Source organism: Anomalospiza imberbis, unplaced genomic scaffold (assembly GCF_031753505.1).
Source record: "Anomalospiza imberbis isolate Cuckoo-Finch-1a 21T00152 unplaced genomic scaffold, ASM3175350v1 scaffold_120, whole genome shotgun sequence".
NCBI lineage: Eukaryota > Metazoa > Chordata > Aves > Passeriformes > Viduidae > Anomalospiza > Anomalospiza imberbis.
The window spans coordinates 188,735-208,903 of NW_027099593.1; the positions used below are offsets into that span (position 1 = coordinate 188,735).

A 20,169-nucleotide genomic window follows, 5' to 3' on the forward strand; every position below is an offset into this window, starting at 1 on the left:
CTCCTTCCCTGAGGTGAGCCCAGGCTGTCAAGGTTCTGCCCAGGGCCCAAGCTGTCAGGGAACCAGGACAAGCAAAACCAGCTCGGATGGTGGCCACCAGTGCTGGGCAGAGCAGCTCAGCTCCAGCACAAGGGCTGCGTGTTCCCATCTGATGACCCCTGGGCAGTGACACAGGCAGGACAAAACCAGTCTGGTTGGCTTTGCCACTGATTGCCAGGACAAGTGTGGAGCTGTTACCTGCCAGGCCCCTGGATCCAACTGTGCACGTTGATCTCTCCCATCTTCTAGGGCAGAAGACCACCCTGCACCCATGGATCACAGAAAAGCTCTTCTAAGGATGGCCTGTCCAAGGGCTGCATGGACAAACACCTCTTAATGAGATCCTGGCACTCTGGGGAAACAAACCAGAAATCACCAGTCAGTTGGAGAAGTTGCCCCCCTGTTCCCATGCACAGGCCATGCTGGGTGTGCCCAGAGCTGGGCCTAAACTTCCCCATGGATTCTGTGTTTGGAGGAGAGCAGGAGAGCAGGACATGTGCCACCTCCTCAGCAGCTGCCAGAGCAGGATGCTCATGAGCTGCTGCTGTCTCCCAGCACTGGTATTGTCCCCGTGGCCAGAGATGAGGACCCACCTTGAGAGAGCCGTCGTGGGAACAAGATCCGTCCCCAGATGATCTCCTGGCCCCTCCTGAACGGGTGCTTCCCCATGACCAGGTGGTACAGCAGGAGGCCCAGGGACCAGATCGTCGCTGCCTCGCCGTGGTAGTGTTGGTGCTGGATCCACTCTGGTGGGCTGTAGGACAGGGTTCCTGTGGAACACAGACAGAGTTCATCAGGGGGACGCTGCTGCTCCCAGAGCCTGGCCCCAGCACCCCATGGCCTGTGGGGGCTGCCCCAGTGGCACACAGGGTGACTGCTGCCCTCATACCAGCACCTGGGACTTGTGTACAGACTTGGGGCTGGAAAAGAAGCCACTGGTGTTGGAAGAGGGCAGCAGAAATCCTGGGAAGGCCCAACCATGACACACAAAAGCAAAACTCATCCAGTGGTGGAGAAAGCCCGCTCTACTCCCCGCCTGCACGGCCCCCCAAAAATGTTAACCAGTCAATGCAAACAATGGGAGCAGAGCAGTCCAAGCCCTTCTCGCCTGCACACTAAACCATCCAGGGCACAGGGTCAGACCCCCCTCTCTGCTACCCCCACTGGGGTTTTTGTCAGGCTGGCTGCCTCAGCTCCAGCCTTAGCCCAGGCCACAGTGGGTGCTGAAGGCTGTCGGCAGGGCTGGAGCTGGCCCCCCTCACACCCCCACCCAAATCAGCTTGGCTCCAGCATTAATCCCATCCTGGGTGCAATAGGGGGAGCCCTGGGGCTGCACCCCGGCTGGGCCATGAGATGCCCAGGAGCATCCCCCGGCAGAGCTCACCTGCAAACTGGGTGTAGGCTGTGTCTTGGAGGAAGGCGCCACAGCCAAAGTCAATCAGTTTCAGCTGCCCGGTGGCCAGGTCGAGCAGGATGTTCTCAGGCTTGATGTCCCTGTGCAGGACCCCGCAGCTGGTGCAGTGCCGCACGGCCTCCAGCACCTGGCGGAACAGCCCCCGCGCCTCCTCCTCCGGCAGGAACCTCCGCTCCGCCAGGAAACCCGACAGCTCCTGGCACCGCTCCGGACGCTCCAGCACCAGCACGACGCTGTCAGGGAGCTCAAGCCACTCCAGGAGCTGAATGACACCAGTGCAGCCAGAGGACACCTTGTCCAGCAGCACGACCTCCAGGGGTGCGCTGGTGCCGTCGGGCTGCGGGAGGAGCGCGATGCCGTCAGTGGGGCTGAGGCCGTGCCAGGGCTGGGGAACCCCTCAGCCAGCCCGGGATGCTCTGCATGCCCCGCTCAGCCCATGCCCGCTCTCCCTGCAGGGCTCCCGGCGGCTCCCACCCTGCCGGGCCCCGGCTCCTCGCCACCCGGCACGGCCCGGCTTCTGCCGCTGGCCCCGCTCACTCACCAGCTCGCCCCAGTGCCGGACGCGGTTCCGTGGCACCCTTTTGATGGCCACCTGCAAGCAAGAGAGAGCAGTGGGTTGAGCGCGCCGCCCGCCCCGCCGAGCCCCATCCCCCTCCTCCTCCTCCACCTCCTCCTCCTCCTCCTCCTCCGCCCCCTCCTCCTGCGCCCGCCGCCTGCCCCGCCGCTCACCGGGGCGCCGTCCGAGAGCCGCGTGGCTGCGAAGACGATGCCGAAGCCGCCGCTGCCCAGCAGCGAACCCAGCCGGTACCGCTCCTGCAGGGCCTCCTCCTGCGCCTTCCCTGCGGGCGGGACGGGGCTGTCAGCGCTCGGCCCGGGGCCAGGAGCGGCCCCCGAGCGCTCCCCGAGCGCCCCGGGCCGGCCCTCCCCAGGCGTTCTGTCCCTGGAACGGGACAGCGGCGGAGCTCGGGCCGGGGAAGCCGCAGCGGGGGCGGCGGGAGCGGCCGCGCCGCGTGTGTCCTCCGCGGGGCCCGGGAGGAGCCGGGGCCGGGGCCGGGACTGGAGCCCACGTCGGGGCCGGGGCCGGGCTCGGGCCAGGCGGAGCCAGAGGGCGGCGGTGCCGCCCGAGCTCCAGGCACTGATGCCCGCCCAGCAGCGCCACCGCCAGCACGACCAGAGCCGGGCGGAGACGAGACCCCGGCGGGACGGCCGGGGACGGGGGCGGGGATGAGGACGGGGCAGCCCCGCCGGGGGCCGGGGGCGGGCTGGGGACATGGCCCGGCAGGGGGAGAGGGAGACTGGGAGAGGAGGGGACAACGGGAAAGGGAGAGCGGGAGAGGGTGCGGGACAGCAGGAGAGGGAGAGGAGATGCGAGAGGGATTCAATAGAGTATGTGCTTTAGCTGCCGCTGCTGCTGCCGCTGCTGCCACTGCTGCCGCTGCTGCTGCCGCTGCAACTGAAGCTCCGGGGCCGTTTGTCCCCGTGTCCGTTTTTCCGTTGCCCGCTCCCCCCGCACCCAGCCCCCCGCTCCCCGGGGGCAGCCCCTGAGCCTGTCCAAACTCGGGAACTTTGCCCTGTTCAGCCCAGACCCAGAGTCTGGACTCCTGCACAGGGGAACAGGAATCCCCTCGGTCACTGCCATGCATTGTCCCCGCTGAGGATCAAACACTATTGGGGCACATTCCCTGAGTGCAGAATTTGTACCTGACCCAAGCACTGCACTTACCTCTCCAGCAATGATTAAAAAAAAAAAAAATGGGGAAAGCAAACTGTGTGTAGCTCATGGTATTTTAGAGTGTCTAAAATTCGCCAAGTCATGGATCTTAGAGATGAGATCTATTTGGATTAAGGGGATGGAGCAGTAGTGCAAGATGGAAAAGAGGAGCATAAAAATAAACAGAGAAAAACATCTTCAGTTGTTTCTTTCCATTTTCATTTCATTTCTTAAAAGCTGTTTCAGTTTTCCCAGAATCTTCTCCACACTCCTGTTTGCTCTTTCCAAGAACCTTTCCTGGAGAACGAGGTGCAGCTTCTGTCACAAGATGTGGCACCAACTGCAGCTTCTCTAGGCTTTCCACACCTTGTGTGCAGCTCAACTCTTGCAGCACAGCAGGAGAAATGTTTGAAGAACTTGACAGCTTGTTCTTTCTTTTCCTTGTGGGCTGGGCAGTTGTGCCATTGGTAAGGTTTTCATTGTTACTGTTCTGCCCTAAGAAACCATGACGGGCTACCAGGAATTGTCAGGGAATGCAAGCCTGACTGAATGCAGAGAAAGAATCTGCAGAGCCTGCATCCAGAAATGGAGAGCTGTGTGAAAATCATTGCAACATCCCCATGGGCATCTTGAAAGTGATCTAGAAGATGAAAATGCTCTGACAGAGGGCGTTTGTTTCTGAGTTCAGTGTAGAGGATTCCACATCTAGTGCATTGGTTCATAAATCAAGAGTTCAATCAGTTCATGGAAAGCACCAGAACAAGCTGGACCTCTCAGCCTTAAACACTTCAGTTGTTCAGGGACCCAAAAATGTTCCATAGAAAGAGCATTAGAAGGAGAGGAAAGAGACAGAGAGACAGAGAGACAGAAGCTCCACAGAAAGATACACATGTGGCTCCCAGCTCCTGGGGTTCCAGTGTGGGTGAGACACAAGCCCCAGGAGAAGGCAGAGTCCATAGCAGGGGCTGACCTTGTGCTCCTTGGTTTTAAGCCCCTGGGCCTTCGTGGGCCTCCCCCAAGCTGGGACTTGTGATAGCTCGGGCGTTCAGAGCCGGGTTAGCGCTGTCCCAGCTGTGGGACTGATTGACAGCTCAACCCAAGGTGTCTCGGGACACTGATCTCATCCAGCCTCTGACAGTGACCATGGTGACACTGGGGAACCTCATGGAACCGTGGGTCAGTGTGACAATGCAGGTCCAAGGACACCATGGTGATATCCAGGTTTGCTCAGCACCAGAGACACCTTTGCCTTGTTTGTCCCCAGCTGTCATCACTGCCTCCAGTGTTCTGCTCTAACTGGAACCCGGGGACACTTTCACATGAGTTGTGTCCCTCAGTGGGACCCATTAAAAGTTAAAGAAAGTCTGGGCTTTGAATCTGACTTTGAGTTCTTGAGAAGTTCTTTGAGCACACTCTGAGGTCTGGGTCCGATGCAAAGAGCACCAAAGCCCCAGAGGGTCATTAACGTCCTGGTGCTGTGTCTGTGCTGCTGAGCTGGGCCAGGCTCCTGGCCCAGAGGCAGCTCCTGGCAAGGGCAGCGCTGCAGAGAGACAGCTGTGGCCAGGAGCAGCTCCTGTGCACAGCCTAGCAGGGCTGGGGCACTGCCAGGGCATCCCAGGGACACGAGCAGGGCGCAGACAGAGCTCACAGGGGCTCAGCACTGGCAGGGGCTGTGGGGTGTCCCAGAGGGGGCTGTGTCACAGCAGCGCCTCTGTGGCTGTGTCACGGAGGCACAGAGCAGCTGTGATGTCAGAGAGGGGCTGTGTGACAGCACAGCGTGGGTTGTGTGAGGTCACAGACTGGGCTATGACATCACAGAGCGTGTTGTGTGAGGTCATCAAGCAGCTATGGCATGATAGAGGGGACAGTGTGACATCAGAGAGCAGGCTATGACATCATGGAACAGACTGTGATGTCACAGGATGACTTTGTGACGTCATAGTACAGGGTGAATTTCTGACATCACAGAATCTTCTGTAACAGCACAGCTTTGTGACATCACAGAGTGACATTGCAGAGTTGGGCCTATGACATCACAAGGGAGCTATGTGGCATCCAAGGGTGGGTTGTGACACCACAGGGGCTGTGTGACATCACAGGGGCTGTGTGAGGTCACTGGGGAGGTGACTCTGCCCCAGCCCCCCTCCCAGTTCCCCCAGAGAAGTCCAACGCTGCTCGTGCACAGCGGGGTCCCCTGTCCCCCCGGGTCCCCCCGTCCCCGGCGCCGCAGCCTCCCCCAGAGGATGTTCCACGAGATCGAGCCCAGAGCCTGACACAGGGCCATGGGGGGCGGGACAAGGGACAGGGACCCCCCGGCAGCGTCCCCGTGTCCCCCAGGGCCAGAGCCTGGCCCAGGGCTCCTTCACCCTGTTACCAACGAGGGCTTGAGAGCGCTGAAAAAATCCCCGGCAAGGGAGCAGCAAAAACCAGATTTAATATTGAGCAACAGCACCACAAAGTTCCTTGGCAAGAGTCACTCTGCTCTTGACTGGACACTTCAGGCACAAAACAGGAAACAAAGCAACAACAAAACCAAATAAATTCCAGGCAATTAAATCAGAAATAAACCGAGAACTGGGGCTTTCATTCCTATGGAAAAGAGCTGTCCTTCTTCCTGCAGGTGCCCATGGCCACAGCTGGGATTTCACCTCCCACACTGCCTGTTGTGACAGACTGGAGGAGATTGTTGGCTGGAAACATTTTGTGTGTGGGGGAGGAAGGGGCAGGTCCAGCCTTGCCCTGCCCTGGAACCCCAGCCCTGCCCTGCCCTGGAACCCCAATCCCCCCAGGGCCTCTATCCCAGCCCAGCAGTGTCTGCCAGTCCCTGGCACAGCACAGGCAATGCTCCACAGCCACCTCTGGAGCCCCCAGCCCAGCTCCTGAGTGACCAAATGACCCCAAGTCCCACCTGGGGGAAGGGCCCAGGAAGACCAAGGGGTATTTAAGGCTGAGCACAAGGCGAGCACACATCTTGACCCTACCTCCTCTTGGAATTTCGATCTGAACAGTGCTGGAATCCAGGAGTTGGTAGCTCTGTGTGTGCTTCTCTAAATCTTTTTCATCATTCTCTATTTCTGTCTCTCGTTCTTTTATTTCTGACTTCTTGAAAATGTTGAGCAACTTAAAACTCAGATGGCTTAGAGTTTGTGAAGTTGACTGGACCAATATACAGCTTTGAGAAGTGTTTTGTGTTCATTGAATGTCTTATTAAACCTTTTGCCAAAGTTTCAGCTCCTTAGCTCCAACTCCCACCTGCTTTCCTTGGAGAAGGAGCTGCCCCAAACACAGAGGGATGTTCATTTCTTGTCAGTCAGCAAAGCCAAGGGAAGGCACAGCTCCATCAAATGCAAAAGTCATTCCTCTGCTGGATATTAAATCCACTTTGCACAGCAGACAGTCTCAGAGCAATGGAAAACACCTTCTGTGCCCAGCACAGGTCCCAAGGTCCCCCCAAACCCTCCCTGCCCCAATTCTGCCCAGATTTGCTCTTTGCACACATGAGTCACACACTGAAGGCACGAGCTCCTTCCATGCCCAGAGGGAGGAAAAGCGGGAAAGTGGATGAAGAGCTCTCCTGTGCAGAGCCAAGGTCCAAGGGCCCCTGCAGGGAACCACAACTCATCAGGTTTGTGTCCTTTGGGCTCAGGGATGGTGACACTCAGAAGCACAGAAAGGTTTCTTGCCAACAAACACAAGTTGAACATTTGAACAGTTTAATAACCATCACAGCTCTTCCCTCAGCTCTCTGTGATGTCCCAGCAGCATCTGACATGTCCCCCATCCCCAAGGGATTTCCATACAGGAACAGTTTAAGACAGAGACATAAGAAAAGGCAATACTGTGACAGATATTAATATAAGTGAGGTGTTGATTAATGTGATATTTATTTGAACTTCTTAAAGATTGGGCAACTCCCTGAAGCTCAAATCATGTAACCAGTCAGTTGAGAGGCCCTTGCGTGACCAGAGAGCATCTGGAGGAGGAAATCTGGGAGTAACAGGAAGGACATAGATCCAGCTGGTCTAGTGAAGAGATGTCCTTAGGCATGGCCATTTCAACAGAAGAGGTGGAAATACCTGAAGGAAGAGAGAGATGATGTAGTAAACAATATTGGTGACTCAAGTAAAGGGGAAGATCAGTATTTCTTCTCCTTCTCCCATCAGTACACTTCCTGTACTGATGGGAGGAAGGAAATTCCTGTTCCTGGAGGGAAGACTTTGGTATTTCTTAAAAGTACTCAAGTGACCCAGATAATAAAAATGTCCTTGTATATTATGAAATGTACAAGAATTTAAACCTGTGCCCCTTTCCAGGCAGATATCAGCTGTGTGCCCATGGACAGGCAGTGCCGCTTGTGCCCTGAGGTGCCGAACTGGGATTGGATCTCTCAGAGAGGAGCTGAGGGAGAGCAGAGCACCTTGCAAGATGCAGGTCCCTGCCAGCCCCGCAGGGCTCCTGTGCCATCAACATCTGCTCTGCTCCAGTCTGAAACAGCGCCCAGCATGGTGCCGGGATCATCAGAGAGCTGAGGTGTGTGCTGGAATTCAATGCCCTCCCCATGGCGCAGCAGCCCTGCATTTCCCTGCTCCGGCCTTGGTCTCCAGCACAGCCATGGAGGCTCTTTGGGCTCCTGAGTGTTCCTGCAGCCACCAAGGGCAGCTGAGCTCTGCCTTTGGCACAGTCAGCCCTGGCCAGCGCAGGCCATGCTCAGCAATTCCTTGTCTGTGCCCGGCCTTGCTGCCAGCCTCGGCAGCGGCTGCGTGGCCCCTTTGTGACCCTGTGCTGGCCTGGCCATGGTGCCACAGCCCCTGTGCAGGCCCAGCCCAGGACAGGAGTGTTATGAATGAGCACAAGAGGCTATCTATGCCAATTAGTGAAATTTATTGATTACAGTCTATGTATGAGAGCAGAAGCAAAAACAGCGCTGGACGGCAGGGGAGTCAGCGCTCCGCCAACAGCCGCGCCGCCCCCCCCCCAGTCCGTCTCCTTTTATCCCGCCGTCTTTCCGGATACGCGCCAGTATGATCTGCGCCTGCGCCCCCCGTTGCTAGGTGGTCGTTCCTCTGCCTCTTGGTGGTCGCGGGACGAAGGCGCCTCCTCCTCCTCACGGTTGTCCTTGGAACCTGGGGATTTTCTCAAGCACATATCATTGCAGCATAGGTCCGCCCACATGCCTTTGCGGTTACACATTTACAGAACAAACTGACCTCAGTCTGTTTCTTATCTCAGCCTGTTTCTTGAAACATTTCAGTACGAACAAAAAGGTCATTTTCTTACAATTCCCCCCCTTTTTCTTTTTTAACCTTCTTTTTGTTCGTTAAAGCGGATTAGTTCTTTCCTGCTAAGTTCTAAGTAATCTTCACCCGCCTCCCCTGTAAGGGGTTCATATTTAGTATGAATCATCAGCAAATGGGCTGCTTCTAAACGGCTCTTCACTACGGCTACTACTTTATTAAGAATACAGGGGCCAAAGGTTAACGCCGAAATCAGTAAAATTACAGGTCCTGCAATTGTGGATAAGAGAGTTGTGAGCCAAGGGGAGTGAGTAAACCAGGTCTCGTACCAGCTTTGCTGGGACTCCCTCTCTTTCTTCCTTTGCTCAATTTGCTTGCGTAGCTCTGCCATAGTATCTATTACAATACCAGTGTGATCTGCGTACGTACAACATTCTTCCCGCAGGGCCACGCATAGGCCCCCTTGTTGTAAAAACAGTAGATCTAATCCCCTCCTGTTCTGTAGCACAACCTCAGATAATGATCTGACCGATTTTACCAGCCCATCTATTGCCTTCTCTATTCTGCTTAAATCCTCGTCTACTGAGATGCGCAAATTTCTCATACCTTGCTGTTGATTTACCAGGGAGGCTACTCCGGTCCCAATCCCAGCTCCCCCAACGCTTAGCAATACAGCTACAGTGAGAACCGTCAAGGGCTCTCTTTTTACTAGGTGGTGCTCAGGAGTCATCTGATGTTCTAATACATAGTCCCTGGGGTGGTATGATATGCGGGGGACTATTAGTACTTGTATACAATAGTCTGAATCCTCATTGAAATGGTCTATGGACAAACAAGGGGTAACTCCGAGGGTGTTACATACCCACTTGGTATTGGGTGCAGGTAAAAGCCATTTGGCTGTTTTATTACCCCCTCTAATGTTGGTTGTTGTGTTGCATAAATGCTGCATATCCACAGGCACTTTTCCCACACATCTCCCTTTCCCGCTTACTTGTGCTAAGGTTACTCCTGGGGTCTTATCTTCTTTCTCTTGTTTCCACAAGCATTCTTTAGGGTTTATTCCGTTCACTCTTCTAGCTTTGGCGGAAATTCCTATGGCCTCATAAAAGGGAGGGTTTATCATATAGCAGAGCCAGCACCCCTCGGTGAGATTTGGATAGGTATGATTTAGGACAGTAAAGGTGGCTTGCATTACTTCCCACAATGCCGTATATTTTTTAGTAGGCACCTGCTGACCTGAACCAGTAGTGTTTTCAAGGGTACTCCCCGAACTTTTGTTACCACCTGAATATGCTTCTTTAACGCCTAATTTTCCATTTATTGCTGGGTTCGGACCCACCGGGCTGGGATCATGGGGAATCGGCTCTTTTTTTATCTGGATTAAATTTCCCAAGTCTGTTCCCTCTTGCCAATGTCTAATTCCCCAAGTTTTTCCTACCAACCATCCCACGTCATCAGGTTGGGTGACATTGAAATAAAAATGCGTGCAGTTTCCCCAACACTTGTCAACCTTCCCTACACAACCAGGAATCCATGCCGCAGGCTTCTTACATCCGAAAGGGCCATAACTGACCTTCAAGTACTTGTCAGGTCCTCCTCCTGGGGTAAACCCAAATGCTATGGTTTCACATCCCCAATAGGCACAGTAATAATGCCCTGGCCAATGACAGTACGCCTTCCCTGGGTTTGAAGCCGGGCACATATAGAACGATGTTATATTCAAAAGCTTCCCACAAGAGGGAGCTCGGGTCATGTTGCATACTCCTGCAACAAAGTTCGGAGCCCCGGAAGAAATGATAGATTGTAGTTCATGTAGGGTGTCATGAGTCTCCCACCTGCTTAAAGTCCATTTAAAAGGTTCATGCGATTTACAAGCACAAACATGCCATCTTAAGAGCAATATAACTAACTGCAGAGCTAGGTGGAATCCTTTGTAGGATATGGTCATTGGTGACATTAGCTTCTTTTTTTCCCCCAAATTCTCTCTTGTGCTATCTCTCTGTGAGCCTGGTCGGATTTCTATTATACAGGTCGACATTCTCCACTGGATAGAGGGGCATTTCTTTTCCCCACCGTGAGGTATCCCTCTGTCCTGCCTGTCAACTTGGTTGCTACAAGCTACAGGGTAAACCATCTTCTCGACAGCAGGGATATTCTTCAGGGGTTATGCCTTCCCTCTCCCACTTGTATCTTCGAGTATTCCAATTATGCTCTCTTAATTGTGGGATGTCACACCTGAGCTCTTTAAAGAGCTTCCGACACTTGACTATTACTATGTCGGTTAGGAACGGCCCCGAGGGTTCGTTGGAGTGATAGCAATGAAAGTCAGGATTTATTCCTTTTGTATAAATTTCCCACCAGGCAGGGGTACCTGCCTTTAATTCCCGGTTGGCTACTTTCCAATTTAGTACTTCCTGAGTTATTTTACGCTGCACCCTCCAGCAACGCTGACACACGCTTTTAGGAGCCCTTCCCCTCCTACAATGGGTCCACCACCGCTCGTTACAAATTTTGCAAATAAAGCATACAAATGGATAACAATTACAGTCTAGCCAACTACATTTCACTCTAATGTCGTCTTGATTGGCGTGACTCTCTCCAGTCCAAGGTTCCCCTCGGTTCTCTAGTCTTACAGGCCTATAATAAGGTTGATTTGCTAAATCTTCTAAATATTTACAATAACCTGGAGCTTCGGAGTCTCCAATGAGCCACTTCTGCAAATCCCAATTGTTCCCCACCCATAGGTCCTCAAAACCCGCAAGGTCCATCAAAGCTGTGAGTTCTCTCTCTGTAAGGTAAATTTCAAATCTCCTGGTCTCCCTTTAACTCTCCATTCCTTCTTTTGCTGGGATCTAGGTTCGAACTGGGTAGGATCCACTGGTCCTTTAATTCGGCTGGCATGCGTCCATCCTTTTTCTGCTGTTCGGACTGCCGAATCAGTGGTAATTAGGACGAGGTATGGTCCTTCCCACTTCGGAGTAAGTGAATCGTCCCTCCAGCCTCGGACAAGGACCCAATCGCCAGGTTGTACCTGATGTAATACAAGATCTAGTGGTGGTCTTTGAGCCCACATTCCTTTTTCCCATAATTGTTGTTTATATTTCATTAGTATGCTTAAATATTTATTGATGCTTTGATCTGCAATATTCGGATTGGTATGAACTCGTTCAAGGGAATAGGGCATCCCGTATAGCATTTCAAATGGAGATACCCCCACATCAGCCCGTGGCTGAGTTCTAATATTTAGCAATGCCAATGGAAGACACTTTACCCATGACATTTTAGTTTCCAATACTAGCTTAGTCAGTTGCTTTTTAATTTCCCCATTCATCCTTTCTACTCTTCCCGAACTTTGGGGGTGCCAAGGAGTGTGTTGTTCCCATCTTATACCCAGGGTGTCTGCCAGTAATTGTGTTATCTTTGAGGTGAAGTGGGGGCCTTTATCGGAGTCTATGGTCTGGGGAACTCCATATCGGGGTACTATTTCTTCTAATAAGATTCTAGTTACTGTTCGGGCTGTTTCCTTCGCCGTGGGGAACGCCTCCACATAGTGGGTTAAGTGGTCTATTATAACCAAAAGATACTTTACTCTCCCCACCCGAGGGAGTTCGGTGAAATCCACCTGCAGGTGCGCAAAGGGCATCTTTGCCACCGGCCTCCCTCCCAGAGGCAATCTCCTTAAATTTCTCCTATTTACCCGCAAACAAGTTGGACACCCCCTGGTGATGTTCTTTGCCAGGTCATGAAGACCGATGGTCATATATTGAGTGGCAAAGTGGTCTATGAGCCCTTGAGCACCCCAGTGCGTTTTCTGATGCATTTTGTTGAGCATTTGTCGAGCCACTGCCTTCGGCAAGACTTCTCTACCATCATTCAATTGCCATTTTCCTGATATCTCTTTTATTCCCAACTTTTCGAACCTGTCTTGTTCTTCTTTAGTAAACACAAGCTTTTCTTGATAAGCTACTCCCAAATCTCCTGTGGCTTCCCCTGGATTTTTTTGTTTTTCTTTTTTTAAGATGAATATCTGTAGTGCAGCTCTTTTGGCCTCCTGGTCTGCTGCATTATTGCCCCTGCTCCGGTAGTCCATCCCCCGCTGATGTCCCTTAAGGTGGACTATGGCTATTCTAGTGGGGCCCCTCAAGGCTTTTAGGAGGTCCACTATTAGCCTTTGATGCACTAAGTCTTTCCCTTGTGAGTTCATTAAGCCCCTTTCTTCCCACAGTTTCCCAAATGTATGCACTATTCCATACCCATATTTAGAGTCTGTATATATAGTGCCCTCTTTGTCTTTTAGTAATTCTAGGGCTCTCAATATTGCATATAATTCACAGGCTTGGGCAGACCAGGATTTATCTAAGGCACCAGATTCAATTATTTTCAAATTTGGCCCTCCCACTATAGCATATCCCGATTTTCTCTGGCCTTCGATTACCCTAGAGGAACCATCCACAAACAACTTCTCTCCCCCCTCCAGCTCTTCTTCTTCTAAATCGGGTCTAATTTTAGTCTGTTCTTCTATAGTGATTACACAATCATGGGACAAGGTGTCAGTTTCGGGTTCCCCGAAAAGAAACGAGGCTGGGTTTTGCAGGGAAGTGGTTTCTAAAGTGAAATTCGGGGTTTCCAGCAAAATTCCCTCATACTTGAGGAGCCTCGCATCCGATATCCATTTTTCTGCCTTCTGTTGCATTACACCCCGTATATTGTGTGGGGTCAGTACCTTCAGTGTTGCATTGAAAGTAATTTTCCTCGTTTCCTCTACCAGCATCGCGCTTCCTGCAACTATTTGCAGGCAGCCTGGCCATCCTCTACTCACAGGGTCTAAGATTTTTGATAAATATGCGATTGGCTTCCTTTTCCCTGCCCATTCTTGAGTAAGTACCCCATAAGCTACTCCATCTGCAACATTCACAAATAGAAGAAAAGGTCTGTTCAAGTCTGGAAGACTAAGAACTGGGGCATGAACCAGGGTTTCCTTTAGCTCTTGGAATTGGGATTCCTCTTCTTTTGTCCACTTAAGGTGTCCACCCTGGGTCAACTTGTGATACAAAAATTTTGCCTTTCCACTATAATTTTCAATCCATTGTCTACAATACCCAGTGAGCCCCAATATCTGCCTAATCTGTCGTTTGCTTTGTGGTAAAGGAAGGGAGAGGATCGCTTGTACCCGATCCGGGTCGATCCTTTTTTCGCCTTTCTTTAAATAATGCCCCAAGTATTTCACCTCTTCTTCTACAAACTGCAGTTTTGCTTTAGACACTTTTAGTCCTTTTAGTCCTAGGAAATTAAGTAATTTTATACTTTCCCTTCGGACTTTGTCTTCACATTTTCCTGCGATCAGCAGGTCATCCACATATTGAATCAATTTCACTTCTGGGTCTGTATTATAGTCTTGCAAAATTTGCTCCAGGGCCTGTCCAAATAAGTTCGGGGACTCGGTGAACCCTTGGGGTAATACCGTCCACCTTAATTGTTGTCGCCTCCCCGTGTCGGGGTCTTCCCATTCAAAGGCAAAAAAATCCCTACTGGCCTCATCTAGAGGACATGCCCAAAATGCATCTTTTAAATCAATAACACTATACCACTGATTTTCCGGCCCCAGATTACTTAACAGGGTATATGGGTTAGCTACCACTGGGAATCGGGCAATTGTTCGTTTATTGATTTCCCTTAAATCATGCACTAATCGATAAGACCCGTCTGCCTTTTTTACTGGCAGTATAGGGGTGTTGTAGGGGGACATACATGGTTCCAGTAATCCTTTATCTATTAACCTCTCGACCTCGGGCTTCAAGCCTTTTCGTCCTTCTAAGGAAATGGGATATTGCTTTACTCTGACTGGAATTTCAGGGTTTTTAATTTTTACCGTAAAAGGAGTTATTGCCAATTTCCCTACTGTGTCCGGATTATACCAAACCTCCGGATTTATTTCTTTTTCATCCTCCACCCGGAGCGGACAAAGTCTTATCATCAGCTCCTTTTCTACTACCTCAATTCGGATTCCTAATTCTACAATCAAATCCCTTCCCAAAAGATTAAAATCTGTTTCAGGTACCAGTAAAAAGTTTCCCACCCCCATTTTGGTTCCTGATTCCACTATTACTTCTTTAATAACAGGTACCTCAAATGGTTCCCCTTTTGCCCCAATTACGGTAGCAGTGTGACGGGATAGCTCACAACCCGGGGGTAGAAACCGAAGGGTCGACCTTTCCGCCCCAGTATCGACCAGGAATTCCATCTCCTGGCCCTGGGGACCCACTTTTAATTTTATCAAGGGCTCTTTGTGATATCTCTGGGTCCCCATAAAATAGAGCCCCTGACTCCCCTAATCTTCTTTGAATTCCTTCTCATCTCTAATTCTAACCCTACATTCCCTCTTAAAATGTCCTCTCCTGCCACAGTAGTGACAAGTCTTCCCCTCACCCCTTCCTGGCCTATCTCTCCCTTCCATCCCCTTCGGAGGGACCCGCTTCTCTTTCTCGTCTCCCTTCCTGCTTTCACGTACCGCAGCAACCATCATTCTAACTTGTCTTTTGTGTCCTTCCTCCTCTCTCCGAACATACACTTTCTGAGCTTCCCGGAGCAGCTCGGATAGTTCTCTTTCCTGCCAGTCTTCCAATTTCTGCAACTTTTTTCTAATATCATCCCAGGATTTCGACACAAACTGCACCTTGAGAATGGCCTGTCCTGCCGGTTCACCCAACTTTAATCCTGAATAGAGTTGGAGACTCTTTCTCAATCGCTCTAGCCATTCCGTAGGTGTCTCATCCTTCTTTTGCCTATCATTAAATGCCTTATTAATATTCTGGCCCCTTGGAACCGATTCCCGAATCCCGTCGATTAAAATGGTTCGGAAATGCTGCATATTAGCCCTGTGGGCTGCATTTTGATTATCCCAGTTAGGATTCTGGAGGGGCCATTTGGTATCTGCTGGGTCATTAGCATGTCCCGGTGCGGCATCCCAAACTCTCATCCCTGCGGTTCTAATCATATTCCTCTCCTCTGCCGTAAATAGAATGTTTAAAATGGACTGCATCTCCCCCCAAGTATACATATTCGGACCCAAAAACTGATCTACTCTTTCAGCCACTCCCAGGGGGTCTTCTAGCAAACTTCCCATTTCCTTCTTGAAATCTCTAACATCTCCCGAGCTTAGGGGAACAGAGATAAACCCTATCCCCGGTTGTGGCCCTCCCATTGGCATTTCCCTTAAAGGGTACAGTCTGCCTCTCGTTTGACTGCGTGTTACTGGGCCCCCTTCCCTCCGGGAGCCAGAGGGCTGATCATCACCTGAGTCTTCTTCTCCGGATGAGGGGGGTTCATTCGGGGGAGGAGGCGCATTCGGTGGAGGGGCATACGGCGGTGGGATTACTAATGAATCCTCCGCTTGTCTCTTTTTCTTATTCCTTAACTTTTCAGATAATTTATACACAAAAACTTCTGGATGCCCAACCCAGACCTGGGCATAACTCATCTCCTCTGGATTAGGAGGCTTTTTACTGGCCACCCATAAATTCAAGAGTTGCTTTACCCAGTCCTCCGATGACCCAAATATTGGCCAGAAGACTCTCTTGGAAATCTCTTTCCCTCCCCATATTTCTATACAGTAATGTATCATTTTTGCCTTATCTTTTCCCGGAGTTCCAGGGAAGTGTTCCCAATTATTCAGCATGAACCCTAAGGGACTATCCTTAGGAATTGGGGGAAGCTTTACCCCCGCCGGGGAGGGGGATTTACTCTTTCCCTGCCCCATATCCTCCGGAGTGCCTTCAGTCACTCAACAACACAATCGCTTCCCCTGGTTCGTGACCCAGGCCCTCGCGGGCTTAGGGAAATGCACTACTAAGGGTCCTCATTCGCTTGGGGAGTCAGACTGTCAGCTCCCCTCTCACACAACTCACACACTCGCCGCACTCCGGGATCCCACCCCCGCCCGAACGGATTCCGTTATACTCACGCGTCCTGCGTCTTCGTCCGGACTTTGTGCACAAACTTTGAAGGGGGTCTCCTGGGCCCGTTACCCTTCCTTTGCTTCCCTCTCAACGTTTTGGGTTCGTCAGTCGGGACGAAGGGGAAACCCCAAACTGGGCCCACTCAAAGGAGTGGATTTGGGGCGCCTCCCCCAGAGAGGGGTTCCCCAGGTCCACGATCCGAGTCACGGCACCAAATTGTTATGAATGAGCACAAGAGGCTATCTATGCCAATTAGTGAAATTTATTGATTACAGTCTATGTATGAGAGCAGAAGCAAAAACAGCGCTGGACGGCAGGGGAGTCAGCGCTCCGCCAACAGCCGCGCCGCCCCCCCCCAGTCCGTCTCCTTTTATCCCGCCGTCTTTCCGGATACGCGCCAGTATGATCTGCGCCTGCGCCCCCCGTTGCTAGGTGGTCGTTCCTCTGCCTCTTGGTGGTCGCGGGACGAAGGCGCCTCCTCCTCCTCACGGTTGTCCTTGGAACCTGGGGATTTTCTCAAGCACATATCATTGCAGCATAGGTCCGCCCACATGCCTTTGCGGTTACACATTTACAGAACAAACTGACCTCAGTCTGTTTCTTATCTCAGCCTGTTTCTTGAAACATTTCAGTACGAACAAAAAGGTCATTTTCTTACAAGGAGCATTGCGGCTGGGAACGGCCCCTGTGCCGTGGTGCCCACAGCAGCCTTGGGGCTCTGTGCCCCATGGCCTCCCTGCTGGGCAGCCTCTGCCAGCTCCTGCAGAGCCCGTGGCACCTGTGGGGCTGCACAGACAGCCCTGCCCCGGGCTCTGCCGGCCTCTGGGCCAGCAGAGAGGCCGGCCAGGGCTGGCCATGGCTGGGAACAGGCCCTGAGCCCCGCAGGAGGATGGAGCTGGGCCACAGCCAAACTCAGCCCAGGGCAAAGCTGGGCTCAGCAGCCAGGGCTGCCAAGGGCTGGGGACAGAGGCGGGCGGAGACAAATGTCCTGGGCCCCCTCCCTGCTGTGTCCATGCCCCCAAGGGCACACAGCAGCCTCCTCTCTCAGACACTTGCCTGTTTTCCATGCCTTGCACAGGCGCTGGCCCTGCCCCACAAGGCCTGGGCTGAGTCCTGCCCTGCACGCTCAGCCAGGCTGGGATGGACACTGATGGTTCCTGTGCCAGGCTCTCTGAGCCCAGCCCAGCTCCCTGCAAGCTCTGCCAGCTGCCCTGAGCTCTGTGCAGCACCAAGGGCCTCTCCCCAGCACAGCCCAGCCGGCTCTGGCCCCACAGCTCTGCTCAGCCCAGGCTGCTCTGGCCACTGGCCCCACGGCCTCAGCCCCTGGCCAGGGCACAGCAGCAGCTGCAGCTCAGCCAGGACTCAGCCCCAGCCATGGGGGAAGGGGCTTGGCCAAGGCCAAAGGAGGCTCCCTGGGTGCCCTGCTCCCCTCGGGCTGAGGTGCTGAGAGCTCTGCAGCCCCTGCTGCCATCCCATCTGCCCAGGCCAGCACAAGAGCCCCGGCCTTGGGGCCCTCCAGAGCTGCTCCTGCTCCAGGCCCAGGACCCATCCCAAAGCCGGGGCAGCCACAAAGCTGTCTTTGGGTGAAGAGCCTGGCTCTGTGTTCTCCATCCCCTCCTTGCTGGCGCTGCCAGGCTGGGATGAGGAGCCCCTCAGCCTTCCCTGCTCTGGGCTGGACAAGCCCAGCTCCCTCAGCCTCTGCTCACAGCCCAAGGGCTCCAGCCCTACCTTGGAGGCCCTTCCCTAACCCTGCTCCAGCTGCCAGACATCTTTCCTGCCCTGGGGAACCCAGCCCAGGCCACAGGGACCTGGATAATCCACGTCCTTGATGTCCTGGTCACACAGCCCTGGCCCCTTTTCCCCATGTCAGGCTCTGGGGGGGATCCTGTGGAATGTCCTTTGGTGGGGGCTGTGGCTCCAGGTGGACCGGGGGGATACCAGGGGATAAGGGACCCCGCTGGGCATGAACAGCATTGGACTTGTTGGGAGAAACTGTGAGGGGGAGCTGGGGCGGAGTGACCAACCCAGTGACGTCACAGAGCCCTCCTGGGATGTCACACAGCCCCTCTGTGATGTCACAGCCTGCTCTGGGATATCAGACCTCTGCCCTATGATGTCACAGCAGGCTCTGGGATGTCACAGAGGCAGTCTATGATGCTGTAGCTGCTCGATGGCCTCACATAACTCTGTGACCTCATGTTACCAGATGATAAATTATCTACACCAGGTGAGTTAACACCGGAGCTTGTTCTGCAAAACCCCAGGCCTATGGAAACCACACAATGCCCATTGTGTCAGAAGGGGAACTGGAAGTTCACCAGCCTCAGTGTCCTGCCAGCTCAGCCAGGCCCACTGGAACACTGGGGTCCACGACCACCAGGGACCACCAGAGAGACCCCCAGAACAGAAGAGAGCATGCAAAAGGGGAGGGGAAATACGTTAATGATTCTGGGGGAATGATTATCAGATGTGTGTTTAGTCCAGGACAATCAATGAATATGTGTGCAAAATACAGAATATGAACAGAAACTTTCCTGTACTCAGCACGCTCGGCTTTGGGAGGAGCTATCCCCCGTGCATCCAGCTGAATAAAGAATGCTGCTTCTTAATGCTGCATTGGGGTTAAGGAGTTTTCTGTTTTACTGAATTTTTGGTAACACTTCACTCCCAAGGAAAGCTCTGTCTCCTGCTGCTCACAAACAGAGAAGCGCTGGTGGCAGATGTGGGGGTCGGAGGCTGCCTGGGGCACAGTGACCATGAAATAATCAAGATTTCAATGTTTTGTGAAAGAAGGAGAGGTAGCAACAAAACTTCCACACTGAAATTAGGAAGGGCAGACTTTGGCCTATTTAGGATGCAGATTTGGGGAGTACCGAATAAGGTACTGATTTTTTTAAGGGAAACAGCCCTTTAAAACAAAGGGGTCCTGGGAGGATGGACACATTTCAAGGAAGTAATCTTACAGGGGAAGGAGCAGCCTGTGCCAGTGAAGCAAAAGATGAGCTGGTGAGGAAAATGACTGCCCTGACTGCCCATGGAGCTTCTGTGGGAACTCAAAGGAAAAATAGAGGGTGCATTAACTTTGGACAGAATGTCAGGCAACTTTGGAAGTGTTAAAGGATGTTATTAGGTCATGGAGAAAGAAAAGTTGAGAGGTGAAACTCAACTACTGCTTAACTTGGCCACTTCTGTGAAAAAAAATTGAAAAGGTTTCTGTAAATAAATTAATAGCAAAATCTGGGATAAGGAGAACATCTTTATTGGATGCAGTGGAGAATATAGTAAGTAAAGACAAAGAAAAGACTGAGTAACTTAACACCTTGTTTGTATCAATTTTCAATATTAGGATAGGTTGTCCTCAGGACAAGAAATCTCCTGAGCTGGTAGATAGGCACAGGGAGCAGAACAGCCCCCTGTAGTCCAGGAGGGAGCAGTTGGGGACCTGCTGAGACACTCAGATGCTCACAGGTGTATGGGATCAGATGGGATCCATCCTAGGGGGATGAGGGAGCTGGTGGATGAACTCGCCAAGCTGCTCTCCATCATTTACCATCAGTCCTGGCTCAGCAGGGAGGTCCCAGAGTACTGGAGGAGCCAGTGTGAGCCCATCCCCAAGAAAAGCTGGAAGGAGGATCTGGGGAACTCCAGGCCTGTCAGCCTGACCTTGGTGCCTGGCAAGGTTATGGAACAGATCACCCTGAGTGCCATCACAGGGCACCCACAGGATGGCCGAGGGGTCAGAGCCAGCCAGCTTGGATTTAAATGTCTGCATTGATGATCTGGATGAGGGGACTGAGTCCACCATCAGGAAATTTG

The 20,169-nt window shown here is 52.5% G+C and overlaps 2 protein-coding genes across 2 annotated transcripts in view; one reads left to right on the forward strand and one right to left on the reverse strand.

Moving 5' to 3' along the window:
* The window catches only part of LOC137465947 (serine/threonine-protein kinase pim-1-like), a 175,895-nt gene that overhangs the window by 120,360 nt on the left and 35,366 nt on the right, over nt 1-20,169 (forward strand). The gene's annotated exons all lie outside the window — the stretch shown is intronic.
* Nucleotides 240-8,336, reverse strand: LOC137465946 (serine/threonine-protein kinase pim-1-like). Its single transcript, XM_068177909.1, has 6 exons — nt 8,178-8,336; nt 2,183-2,284; nt 1,995-2,045; nt 1,424-1,790; nt 633-809; nt 240-391 (listed from the first exon to the last, which is right to left on the reverse strand). Exons 1-6 carry the CDS (start codon nt 8,334-8,336, stop codon nt 285-287), a joined length of 963 nt encoding a protein of 320 aa, XP_068034010.1. The 3' UTR covers nt 240-284.

What these genes read in the sequence shown, in the direction of transcription:
- LOC137465946 (XM_068177909.1), bottom strand. Translation starts at nt 8,336, where the DNA reads ATGTGGGCGGACCTATGCTGCAATGATATGTGCTTGAGAAAATCCCCA. An exon ending in TCCGGCACTGGGGCGAGCTG is followed by an intron (nt 1,791 to 1,994) that starts GTGAGTGAGCGG and finishes CTCCTCCCGCAG; the next exon opens with CCCGACGGCACCAGCGCACC. An exon ending in CCCACGACGGCTCTCTCAAG is followed by an intron (nt 392 to 632) that starts GTGGGTCCTCAT and finishes TTGTTTCCCCAG; the next exon opens with AGTGCCAGGATCTCATTAAG.